General features: G+C 39.0%; 1 protein-coding gene across 1 annotated transcript; it reads left to right on the plus strand.

Annotated features, from left to right (window-relative positions):
- Positions 1-2,970: 2,970 nt before the first annotated feature.
- On the plus strand, positions 2,971-12,656 carry mlnl (motilin-like). Its single transcript, XM_048553023.1, has 5 exons — positions 2,971-3,038; positions 3,942-4,064; positions 4,307-4,417; positions 11,652-11,760; positions 12,533-12,656. Exons 2-5 carry the CDS (start codon positions 3,948-3,950, stop codon positions 12,538-12,540), a joined length of 345 nt encoding a protein of 114 aa, XP_048408980.1. The 5' UTR covers positions 2,971-3,038; positions 3,942-3,947; the 3' UTR covers positions 12,541-12,656.
- The last annotated feature ends 613 nt before the right edge of the window (positions 12,657-13,269 follow it).

Raw genomic sequence — 13,269 nt, forward strand, 5'->3', positions numbered from 1 at the left:
GATACAACGCATCATCCTCCGACACTTCCGCCATCTACAATCCGACCCCACCACCCAAGGCATTTTTCCATCCCCACCCCTGTCTGCTTTCCGGAGAGACCACTCTCTCCGTGACTCACTTGTTCACTCCACACTTCCCTCCAACCCCACCACACCCGGCACCTTCCCCTGCAACCGCAGGAAATGCTACACTTGCCCCCACACCTCCTCCCTCACCCCTATCCCAGGCCCCAAGATGACTTTCCACATTAAGCAGAGGTTCACCTGCACATCTGCCAATGTGGTATACTGCATCCATTGTACCCGGTGTGGCTTCCTCTACATTGGGGAAACCAAGCGGAGGCTCGGGGACTGCTTTGCAGAACACCTCCGCTCAGTTCGCAATAAGCAACTGCACCTCCCAGTCGCAAACCATTTCCACTCCCCCTCCCATTCTTTAGATGACATGTCCATCGTGGGCCTCCTGCAGTGCCACAATGATGCCACCCGAAGGGTGCAGGAACAGCAACTCATATTCCGCTTGGGAACCCTGCAGGCCAATGGCATCAATGTGGACTTCACCAGCTTCAAAATCTCCCCTTCCCCCACCGCATCCCAAAACCAGCCCAGTTCGTCCCCTCCCCCCACTGCACCACACAACCAGCCCAGCTCTTCCCCTCCACCCACTGCATCCCAAAACCAGTCCAACCTGTCTCTGCCTCCCTAACCTGTTCTTCCTCTCACCCATCCCTTCCTCCCGCCCCAAGCCGCACCTCCATCTCCTACCTACTAATCTCATCCCACCTCCTTGACCTGTCCATCTTCCCTGGACTGACCTATCCCCTCCCTACCTCCCCACCTATACTCTCCTCTCCACCTATCTTCTTTTCTCTCCATCTTCGGTCCGCCTCCCCCTCTCTCCCTATTTATTCCAGAACCCTCACCCCATCCCCCTCTCTGATGAAGGGTCTAGGCCCGAAACGTCAGCTTTTGTGCTCCTGAGATGCTGCTGGGCCTGCTGTGTTCATCCAACCTCACATTTTATTATCTTGGATTCTCCAGCATCTGCAGTTCCCATTATCATTGTATTTTCCAGTGCCTGATATCATTTTTTAAAACTTGTGGGACATGTGGCATTGCTGGTTCAGCCAGCATTTCTTGCTGGTTCAGCCAGCATTTATTGCCCTTTTCTTTTTACCATTGAGTTGGTGGTGATGTGGCTTCTTGAACCACTGCAGTGTATTTGCTGTATGCATACCACAATGCCACTAGGGAGAGGATTTTTTTAAATCAATGTATCCATTCTTTTGACATCAATTATATGTTTAAAAATCATGTCATAGTTTTCAAATCTTGTCATCAATTTGAATTTATGATAATCAGTAAGTATTTTTGCAAACCAACTTCTTAACTGAAAAGCAAAAGAAGTTACAATCTACATAGTATGTTCTGTAAACAACTTTATATTCGGCATTTCCTTCTAGTATTATCTTGAAACCGCAGGAGGGTTTTAATTTAAATTTAAATTTAAATCTATTCAACTGTTCCCCATTATATTGTGTTCAGTTCATTAAACAGCCTCTTTCCTTAGAAGCTTGTGTTTATAAATGACAATTTGCAAACAGGAGAAGCTACATGCATTACTTTCTCAAATGCTATTTTTATTCAAATCTTTGAATATTCCTAGATGTATTGTATTGGGCACTTTTGCAATGAAATTTCGTATTGCTCTCAAGGCATCTTCAACTTTTAAAATGCATGAATTTCATCACCTAGCAAGGCAAGGACAGCAGATGCCTGGAACCACCTGCAAGTTCCCATTCAGACAACATATCTATCTGACTTGGCACTATGTTGTCAATCTTTCAATGTTCTTGATTAAAATTCTGAAATGCCCTTCTTAATTGCATTGCAAAAATGTACATCCACTAGATGTACTACATTGGTTCATGAAAATAACTCATCACTACTTTCTCAAGGGCAACAAAGGAAGGACAACAAATTATGACTTTGTCAGAGAAGCCCACATCCCATGAAAAAAAATTAAAACAATACACTGGAGTATTACTGCGGTAAGTGAATGATCTACTTATCTGCCTAATTCATATCCTTTTCTGAAGAATGGTCTAGACCTGAAATGTCAGCTTTCCTGCTCCTCTGATGCTGCTTGGCCTTCTGTGTTCATCCAGCTGTATACCTGGTTAGCTCATATGCTTGTAGTGTCAGAAAATCTCTCTGAGGGAGTTTCATGTCAGTTGGCTTAATATTCAATTCCAATATTGAACCTATGCTGCTTCAAAACCAGGATTGGAAGTGATAGAATTGTTACGGTCCTGGAAACATAATAAGATTTCTTAATTGCCTTACATGAGTGAAATTTCTGCACTACATTCAGCATCCAGAGAAAATCAGAAACACATAGCAGCATGCTTTGCCAACACAAGATTGGCCCTTCTTTTTTAAAAAAAATGTAAATAAAGTATGTTAAATGTGTTCCAGAACTTGAAATTGACATTAATTTTTTTAAAAGTTAGATCTCTTTTTAGCTAATTTTTACCAATAATGTTGACAAAATATTTTGTGGTTTAATTTTTGCAAGGAAAATTGTTCTGAACCAATGTTAAAACTAATTCATAAAATGTCCTGAAGTAGAAGTCAACCCTGAGAATTGGTTTGGTTACTGACTTTATTACTATTATCAAAAAATTACAACCCATAAAAGTTATACTGCCTAGATCTGGGCAGCTGGATAAACTATCAATCAATATACATTAACCATCATCACTCCAAGAAATATGTTCCATATTTATTGCATTTCATGGATGTGTGCTCTTCAGAGGAATTACAGAGAATAGGAAACACATCTGTTTCCATGAAATCAAAATATTTTGATGGGAATCTTTTTGTTTCAGAAGGTGATGTTTTATATTGCTATGGTGCAAAAGCTATTCATTCAATAAATTAATTACCTCTCAACTATATAAAGGATCAGCAAGCAAGCATTTACCTTAAAAAGAGAACTGCAAAATAGAGAAGTCAACAAGGAAGATTGAACAACAGTAAGTACTGCACTGTAGTACCATCATTGTTTTTTTGTTTAATAAGGATTAGAAATGTCTATGTGTATTGATGAATGTATTTTTGCGAAGTAATTGTCACAAATTTGTGTCTATTTTATCCACTATTTTTAAACAGTGCATTTATACATCAATGACCTGTGAAAATATTGCTTCTTGCTGTAATCATTTATACTGTCATGACGAGAGCTCTGCATCTGGCGATAGATTAAGCAGACATTCACTTCTGATCATTCATTTTTAAGTACCTTAAAAGTAAGATTGTGAACGTGTAACTTTTCTTTGGAGATCCAAAGTTGACCATTCTGTAACAAAAATAGAAAAGTTAATTGGCCACTCTTGTATTGGAATGCGGAGAAGGGACTGTAAATACAGAAAAAACTAAATCTTTTCAAAATAATAGCTTTAAACCGAAGTGCAGAAGATAATGTTTAAAGGTAGGATTGGGAACAAAACTCACTGGAGGAATGAAGTTTGATGTCTTTTGTCCAAGTCAGAAACTATATGTTGATATTTTAGCTGCAAACTGAGTTTAACAAGGAATATTGAAATCCAGTTAATTTTGAAAGGAGATTTATCAAAATGAAATGTATTCCTTAACAGTGATTTCTTTTTCTGACAAATCCTGGATCTCTTGCTTGGAGTTTGACATTTGTAAATATCACCTTCAAGTTAGTTAAAATTTAGGTAAAAGTACTGTTGATTTACAGTATGTTATCATTCATAGTTTGAAATAATTATCATATATCTCTAGCTAAATATAATTGATATACTGTTTCTAAGTCTGGATGAATAAATTAATGGATATATGATTTATTATTTACTGCTGTGTTGTATTTTTCATTTTTTTCATTGTTTGAAAAAAAAATCTTTTCTTACTTTCAGGTCAAGATGATTTCTAAGAGAGTAATAATAAATCTGATGGTTGTTTGTGTTGTCGCGATGCTGGCAGAAGAGACTGAGGGGTTCCTGAGTTTTTTGAGCCCAAGTGATTACCAAAAGAAGCTTGTATGTAAAACACTTACTGTACAGTTTAAATACTTGACTCTTGGTTTTGTAAGCAAATTATGCCATTTTTTCCTTAAAAATTTTGTAATATATAATTTCTGAAGAAAGAAGGATTGCATTATAATGCTGAGAATACCATTCGGGCATGGTCCAGTCTTGCCCCAAGAAATTCAAATCTGGTTTTGTTAGGATTGATTATCTAGTTGTGAAATGCCATTTGACGTTATCTTTTTGTTTTAAAGGAAAATGACAGAATCAGAGTGGGAAAAAATCTGCCAATGAACCTCCAAAAGAGATCTGAAGAAAATAACTTATCAGAAGTGTCCAGTACAGAAGAAATGAAAGTAATAAAGGTACATTAATGAAAAATAAAGTAGTATAGTTCTTTGTCCTCGTCTCTCCTATTGGTGGAAGCATCTTTTCCACATCTACAGTATTGAAGCCTTCCAATATTCGGTAAATTTCAATCAGATCTCCATCATCCTTCTAAACTGAATTGAGTACAGACCCAGAGTCCTCAACCACACCGCATATAGCTAGCCCTTCAGCTGTGGGATCATTCTTGTAAACCTTTTCTGGACCCCCTCTAACACCAGCACATCTTTCCTTAAACGTGGAGCCCAAAACTGCTCACAAAATTCCAAATTTGGTCTGACCACAGCAATATACAACCTCAACAATACTTGTATTGGAGCCCTATTGAAATGTAGGCTAACATTGCATTTGCCTTCCTAACTCCCAAATGAACCTGCATGTTAACTTCAAGAGAATCCTGAATGAGGACTCCTAAGTCCCTTTGTGCTTTAGTTATACAAAGCCTTGCCCTGTTTACAAAATGTTCTACATCTCAATTTTCCTACCAAAGTGCATTACCTCACACTTTCCCACATTATATGCCATCTGCCACTTTGTTTCCCAATCTGCTAGCCTGTTGAAGTCCTTCTGCAGCCTTCAAACTGCTTCAATACTACCTGTCCCTCCACCTATCTTTGTGTCAATCCTTTCCTGTCCATGCACCAAATCTCTTTTAAATTTTGTAATTATATCCTCCTGTACAATTTCATCTGACAGCTCCTTCAATGTATGCACTGCCCTCTGTGTGGAAAAGGTTCCACTCCTCTCCCTTTTTAAATCCTTTCCTTCTCACGTCAAATCTATGCCCTCTAGTTTTGGACTCCCCTACCCTGGGAAAAAGATCTTGGCTATTCACCTCAGCTAGCCCTGTCATGATTTTAGAAACCTTAACATAGTCACCTGTCAGCCTCCCATGACCCAGTGAGAAAAAGGTCCTAGCCTATCCAGCCTCTCCTTACAGTTCAAACCTTCCAGTCTCAGCAACATCCTTGCAAGTCATGTGTGCTCCTGTTCCAGTTTAATAACATCCTTCCTATAGCAGGGTGACCAGAATCATACACAATTCTCCAAATGGGGCCCTTCCACTGTCTTGGACGGCCATAACATGACATCCCAACTCCTGTAGTCAATGTGCTCTGACCAATAATGACAAGTGTGTCAAACCTTCTTTACCATCTTGTCTACCTGTGACACCACTTTCAAGGAACTACATATCTGCACCCCTGGATCTTTCTATTTGGCAACACATCCCAGGGCTTTACCATTAACTGTGTAAGTCCTGCCCTCGGTTGTCTAACCAAAAATGCAACAACACCTCATATTTATCTAAATTAAACTCGATCAACCATTCCTCAGCCCACTGGTCCAGTTGATCAAGATCCTGTTGGATTGTTAAATAGCCTTCTTCACTGTTCACTATACCACCAATTTTGGTGTCATCCGCAAACTTACTAAACATGCCTCACATATTCTCATCCAAACTATTCATATAAGTGATGAACAACAGTGGACCCATTGCGGCACGCTGCTGGTCACAGACTTTCCAGTTTTAACATCAACCATCTACCACCACCCTCTGTCTCCTGCCATCAAGGTAATTTTATATGCAGTTGGCTGGCTCTGCCTGAATCCCTTGTGATCTGACCTCACTAACCAGTCTACCATGTGGAACCTTAGTGAAAGCCTTGCAACTTCAATGTAAACAACGTCTACCGCTCTGCTTTCATCTATCATTATTCACCAGCTGCTATCTTGAAAAAGACCTCTTTATCCCCTCTCTCTGCCTTCTGCCAATGAGTCAAGCCTGCAACCATGCCAGTACCTTGTCCCTAACGCCATGGGCTCTTAAGGTATTCAGCAATCTTCTGTAAGCACTTTGTCAAAGGCCTTCTGGAAATCCAAATAGGTCATTTCCTTTGGCTCTCCTTTGTTTAACTTGCTCACTACTCCTCAAAAAATTTTAACAGATTTATCAGGCATGACCTCCTGGTCATGGAACCATGCTGACTCAACCTTATTTTACCATGGATTTCTAAGTGCTCTGCAATCTGATCCTTAATAATGGACTCTAAAATCTTATCAACAAACAAGATCAGGCTAACTGCCCTATAATTCTTCTATCTCCTTCACCTCTTGAAGAGAGGCGTTTCTTTGGCCATTTCCAGTCCTTTGTGATACTACCTGAGTCCAGAAAGGTCACGATCAATGCCTCCACAATCTCAGCTATCTCCTTCAGAACTCTGGGGTATAGTCCATCTGGTCTGGGTGATTTATCCACCTTCAGACCTATCAGCTTCCCTAACACCTTCTCCTTAGCAATGGCCACTCCACTTAGCTCTGTCCCTGATTCTCTTGAAGTTCTGGTAAGCTACTGTTGTCTTCCACTGTGAAGACAGAGGCAAACAACATATTCAGTTCCTCTGCAATTTCTTTGTTCACCATTACTACCTCTTCAGCCTCATCTTCCACTAGTCCAATCTTGCCCCTCTTTCTTACCTTTCATATAAATAAAAATAATTCTTGCAATCTTCTTTTATATGATTAGCTAGTTTACCTTCTCATTTCATCTTCTCCCACCTAACCGATTTTTTGTTGTCTTCTGCTGCTTTTTGAAAGCTTCCCAATCCTATGGCTTCTCACTAATCTTCAACACGTTGCATGCTTTTTCTTTTACTTGTACGGCATCCCTTGTCAGCTATGGTTGCCTTGTCCTCCCCTTGGCATGTTTCTTCTTCCGAGAGAGGGATTTCTGCTGTGCCTCCCTAATTAGAAAATCCTGTCATTGCTGCTCCACCCTCCTCCCTCTAGGGTCCCCCACAAATCAACTCTGGCCAGCTCCTCCCTCATGTCTTTGTAGTTACCTTTACTCATTTGTAACACTGTTACATCTGCTCCCAGATTCTCCCTCTCAAATTCCAAGGTAAATTCTATCATATTATGGTCACTGTCCTCTAGGGGTTCCTTTACCTTGAGACCCCTAATCAAGTCTGCCTCATTGTACATCACCTAATTCAGAATTGCCTGTTCCCTAGTGGGGTCTCTCACATGCTGCTTCATAAACTCCATCTCATAGACATCCCATAAATTCCTTTTCTTGGGATCTGCCACCAACTGATTTTTCTAGTCCACCTGCATATTGAAGTTCCCCAAGATTTTTGTGCCTTTCCTACTTATCATTTCTGTCTTCTGATTTATTTTCTTCCCTACATCCTGACTACTACACAGAGGCCTGTATATAATTCCCATTAGGGCCTTTGATTTTCCCCTGGGCAGTTCCTCAACTTTACCTATACAGATTCTGCTACTTCCTACTCTACATCACCTTCCTGCTATTGATTTAATCTCATTTCTTACTAACAAAGCAACCCTGACCCTTCTGCCCATCCACCTGTCCTTTCAATATTTAATTCCCAACCCTGATCCCTTTGTAGCCACATCTCTGTGGTACCCAGAACATCATACACACCAATGTCAACCTGTGTTACAAGCACATTTACCTTGTTTTGCTTACTGCATGCATTTAAGTACAACATCCTCATTCCTGTGTTGGCTGCCCCCTTCTCATAATTGTCCATTTCTCTGTTATGCCTGAAGTTAGTGTCTTTCCATACTGTCTTTCCTATTGTTTGTTCCTTAAACTTTAATAACCTCTGCTGAGCCCTCTCCCCTTTAATGTTTTCCATAACTTTCCATTCAGCTGAACCTAACCTCCACTATTTAGTTTAAAGCCCTAAACACAGCCTTAGTTATGCAATTTACCAGGACTCTAGTCCCACAATTCACCAGGACTCTAGTCCCAACTTGGAGCCCATCCTGTTGGAACAGCTCCCTCCTTCCCCAGTACTGGTGCCAGTGTTCCAAGAATTCAAACTCACTTCTTCCACAGCAATCTCTCAGGCACGCATTTACTTCTTTAATCTTGTTGACCCTGTACCAATTATTTCATGGCTTCAGTAGTAACCCAGAGATTATCATCTTTTTGGTTGTGCTTTTTAATTTAACTCCCAGCTGCTCACAGTCCCTCAGCAGAATCACTCTCCTCTTTCTACCTACATCATTGGTACCTATGTGGACAACATTAACTGGATTTTTTCCCTCCCACTCCAAGTTCCTCTGCAGCCAAGATGAGATGCTGTGAACCCAGGCACCAGTCAGGCAACATGGGCTTCAAGACTCTCGATTCTCTGACTATACTATTCCCAATTATAACTACATCTCTTTTTAATTCACATTATTGAATAGCTCCCTGTACCACAGTGCTATGGTTAATTTTCTAATCCTCCCTACTGTCCCTGCTCTCATCAGAAAGGGAGCAAGAGTCTCAAACCTGTCAGACAAGTTCAATGGCTGAGGTTCCTTCAGCAATACTTCCTGGATCCCTCCACCTGTCTCAATTGTAGTCACACCCCATGTCCTTGACCACTGACTAATTCAAGGTAGTTAATCTCAGAGATGTGACTGCCTCATAAAACACAGCATCCAGGTAACTGTCCTCCTGCCTGACGTGTCCAAGTTCAAAACTCAGACTCCAGCTTATCAACTATGAGCTGGAATTCCTCAAATAACCAACACTTACTGCACATGTGGTCACTACAGCCCACCATGGTGTTGCCAGCTCCCAAATCGTGCAAGTATAACACATCGCCTGGCCCTGCATCTCTGTTTTATTTACCTAGTTCTGAATTTGATTTGTAAACATTTCCTACAGGCCTTTTCATTTGTAACCTGTAAGTATTTCCTCTATTTACCTTGAAGAGGCTCTTTTAACTCAATTAAAAGTAATTAAAGAATTTAAGTAAAGGAGTTGCAGTCAGAATTATCTTACAGCTTGAATCAATTGAAATATTGTAAGGACAATTTAGACAGGTTTTCCAGCTGAAAGGCTGTCAATATGAACCAAGCCACTTTTCAGACAGCAAGTAGAGTAATAGAGTCATAGAGATATATAGCACAGAAACAGACCCTTTGATCCAACTCATTCATGCTAACCAGATATCCTAAATAAATCTAATCCCATTAACCAGCATTTGGCCCATATCCCTCTAAACCCTTCCTATTCATATACTTATCCAGATGCCTTTAACTGTTGTAATTGTACCAGCCTCCACCACTTCTTCTGGCAGCTCATTCCATACACACACCACCCTCTGTGTGAAAAAGTTGCCCCATTGGTCCCTTTTAAATCTTTCCCCTCTCCTCTTAAACCTATAACACAATAATTTACTTCATAATTTTGTGTGACTGCTTGTCACTTTGAAAATATCAGGCAATTATCCAAAAAGCATGATAGAGGTATGTTAGAATAGCTCATTTCTGCATCTGGCAAGTAATATCAGAAGAAAAAGCTGAATATATAAATTTATTTACAAAGTGTAGCTTAATATGTAGATTGAGACTTCTTAATGATTTTTGTTCAAGAAGTTGCTTAGGAAAAACGCCAAACAGTTATCAAAAAATTGAAGTGCCGTAGAGTTCTTGGATAAAATTCTGCTATTTTTCAAAGATGAATACTTCTCTAAAGTTTCAGAGCTGATCTAGTAGTTACAAATTTTTGTACTTGCAGTTGTGCCATAAGAAACTCCCTAGTTAACTTATATAAGAGCCCATGAAGATACTCAAACACTGGAAGAAGTGAGACTTGGCATTAAAATAATAGCTACTGAAAAACCCAGAACATAAGACCATAAGACATAGAAGTAGGCCATTCAGCCCATCAACACTGCTCTATCATTCAGAGATTTTGGCTGATCTGATAATCCTCAACCTCAGTTTCTTTCCTATACCTCATAACCCTGGATCTCCTTGCTGATTTAAAATCTGTCTGTCTCAGCCTTGGATGTTCTTAATGGCCCATCTTCTGCATGAAGCAGAATGAAATTAATGAAATGCAACTGACATTCATAGAACATTATAGCACAGTACAGGCCCTTCGGCCCTCGATGTTGTCAAAATAACATTCCTGCTGTAATATTACTGAGATTAACTTGCGTAATAGTGATTTTCTATTGAAGACTAATATGCAATTCAACAATTGCAAACTATACTAGAAGCATAAAAAATTATAGAGAAGACAATGACAGTTACTACAGCATAACATTACAAAAAAAATTTAAAGTTTTCAGTCATTTAATCTTGAATCATCTTTTTAAATTTAAAGCTTATTACTTTTGAATAAATTGTATAATAAGTGTTAAACTATCCCCTCAATGACTTATTTATACAGCAGATAAACTTGCTGGGCCAATGACAGAAATTAAAGGTACCAGGTTCAATCCCCTGACTTGGCCATATCCCAACAGATGATTTTCACACACTGAATCTTACTTAATGGCCTTGAGTTACCTTGCTAGGAGATTGCCCAGATAACTCTGCTAGGTGTGCCTGTGGCTTTCTGTGGTGGTTCCTTGTTCAAAGGCATTTTGTGTTCTATCAATTGAATTCCCACATCCCAACTCTCTTAACTGTCTCCAGAGAATTCATCAACAATCCACTGGCACCTGTGTAACACTGGTAGGTGCCACTACTCCCCAGTGATGCTGTTGGTGTGGCACCCTGCAGCTCTGTGGGCCAGGATTTCTGTCCCAGTCACAGCCTGGCAGCAATTAAATGACCCTAAAGGAACTCCAATCTCTGGCAGCAGGGAACCTACTCTGCAAGTGTGTGTCACCAGATTATTCTGTGGATGACACTGCCCAGATGAAATTCTGCCGTATGTTCTTCTGAATCTAATCTCTTATCTAATCATTCTCTTTACCTCCCTTTGATAGCTATATACTTAGTCATCTAGTTTTCACATTCTAGCATTCCCTGTTAATCCTCTGTGCTTTCCCATTTCACTTAAATCCATACGTTTGACCAAATTTTTGATCCCTACTTCTGACTTCTCCATTGACTTTGTGTAATTTTGTCTGATCACAGATTGCGAAGTCTTTGCGATTATTTTTACGTTGAAAACATTAGACAAATTAACAACGTTGGCCACTTTTGTTCATAGGAAACATTTATATCTGATAGAAATCTTGAATCATCTTTTTAAATTTAAATTTAGAGCTGATTATTTTTGAATAAATTGTACCATAATGACTTATTTATACAGCTGTGTTTTATAAGGCTATGTGTAAGGCAGTGGTAGTATCCATATCTTTGAGTCAGGAGCCTGTGTTTTGTCCTAATGCTCCAGATATGTGTAACAACATCCCTGGACAGATTAAGTAGAAACTTTTTTTTTTACAGCTTTGTGTTCCATTTGAAATTGGGATCAAGATGAATACCAAACAATATCAGAAATATGGGGAACACCTGGGGGAACTCCTGCAAAACATTTTGTCAGAAAACACAAATGGTAAGACAGGTTTTATTCAGGCTTTGAAATTTCACCTCAAAGGATTTAGAAAAACAAAAATCTATAAAATTTAAAGTCTTGGGATGATCATGCTGATATACATGTTGATAATTAATCAGGGATGAAATATATCTCTGTGCAAATATGTTTCATCACTCATTTGTTTAATAAATGTGTTTGATTTCACTTTAAACACTATTGAGTGGGTGGTGGCAGAGTAAAAATGTCACTGAACTAGTTACCCAGAAGGCCAGGCTAATAATCTGGAGAACAAAAGCAAAAAAGAAAATTGGTCCATTAAATGGTGGAATTTAAATTCAATTAATAAAAATTGTAATTGCAAGTTAGTCTGAAAAACCATGTGGTTCATTTGAGGTAAAGGAAACTGCCATCGATAGGTAGTCTGACCTATGTGGAGCTTCTGACTCTCAGCAATGTTGACTCTAAACAAAATAATCTTTTAAGTCACTATTAAAGAGGAATTGTGATGAGCAGCAAATGCTTGCCCTGTCTATCGTGCCCACACTCCATAGAAAATCTGACGAAAAGTAACGTTATCATTGATCTGATCTAGATATAGATTTTGGCTTAGTTGAACCTCTTAAATACGAGATTTGAAAAGTTAGATAGTTCTTGGTGACATTTCTTCCATGTAAAAGCTGTTTTGAAATCTACATTATTTTCAAGGCTTAGATGTTGTGAGAATTATATGATATTTAAGGATGCATAGACACTGACAATAATTTTGTTGCTTTTCCTTTATTCAAAACAGGTCAATGACTTCAGCAAATCAGACTGATTAAATATTGACTTACAGTTCACAAGTGACAAACATTGTAGGAAACTTATATGTATAGTGAAATTTAATAATTAATAAAGTAATAACATAATGATGACTTTTGTGTGGCAATGAATATTTCCGTTTATATATTGAACATTGTATCGAACATATAGCGTAGCAATCTTGAGATTTCTTTTCCTTCACTCTGTGAGCTATTTTTAAACCCCTGAAACACACTTTTGCCGTTCTCCCCAGAAGGCAGTGCCTCAAGCTGAGACATGAGGCTGCATTTAATGTAGACTATCACAGTTGGAAGCATAGTGCTGGCCCACTCAGTTGTGAGCAATACTCTTTGTCGGGCATTTGACAGTAGGATAACTGAATAGGGAAAACAAAACTTACATGCTGCTTTCCACAAAATCAGCACTTTACAAAATACTTTTGAAGCATTATCAATATTGTAAGGAATTACAACATTGTGCATGATTACTTTTGGAATTGACTTAAATTACAGGTCTATTCTATTTTGAGTAGAAATGTGTGAAACAGATGCATTTAAATAAATTTAATCAATCGTTATTCTTCAATATGTCCATCACACTCTTTTGGGATTAATGATCCTCAGCTCAACTTTATTAGACCCTTTTCATTTTTGTACCTCCTAAACTCTACCAAATAATTACAATGTTGTGTTTTTGTCATGGGAACCTGCTGCTTGAAGGAAGTAT

This window comes from Stegostoma tigrinum, chromosome 21, assembly GCF_030684315.1.
Source record: "Stegostoma tigrinum isolate sSteTig4 chromosome 21, sSteTig4.hap1, whole genome shotgun sequence".
NCBI classification, from domain to species: domain Eukaryota; kingdom Metazoa; phylum Chordata; class Chondrichthyes; order Orectolobiformes; family Stegostomatidae; genus Stegostoma; species Stegostoma tigrinum.

Bases quoted from the DNA above. Each gene is read 5' to 3' on its own strand.
- mlnl (XM_048553023.1), top strand. From the start codon at position 3,948: ATGATTTCTAAGAGAGTAATAATAAATCTGATGGTTGTTTGTGTTGTC. The intron at 4,065-4,306 runs GTATGTAAAACA...TTTGTTTTAAAG, and splicing joins GTGATTACCAAAAGAAGCTT to GAAAATGACAGAATCAGAGT. The intron at 4,418-11,651 runs GTACATTAATGA...TTTTTTTTACAG, and splicing joins AAGAAATGAAAGTAATAAAG to CTTTGTGTTCCATTTGAAAT.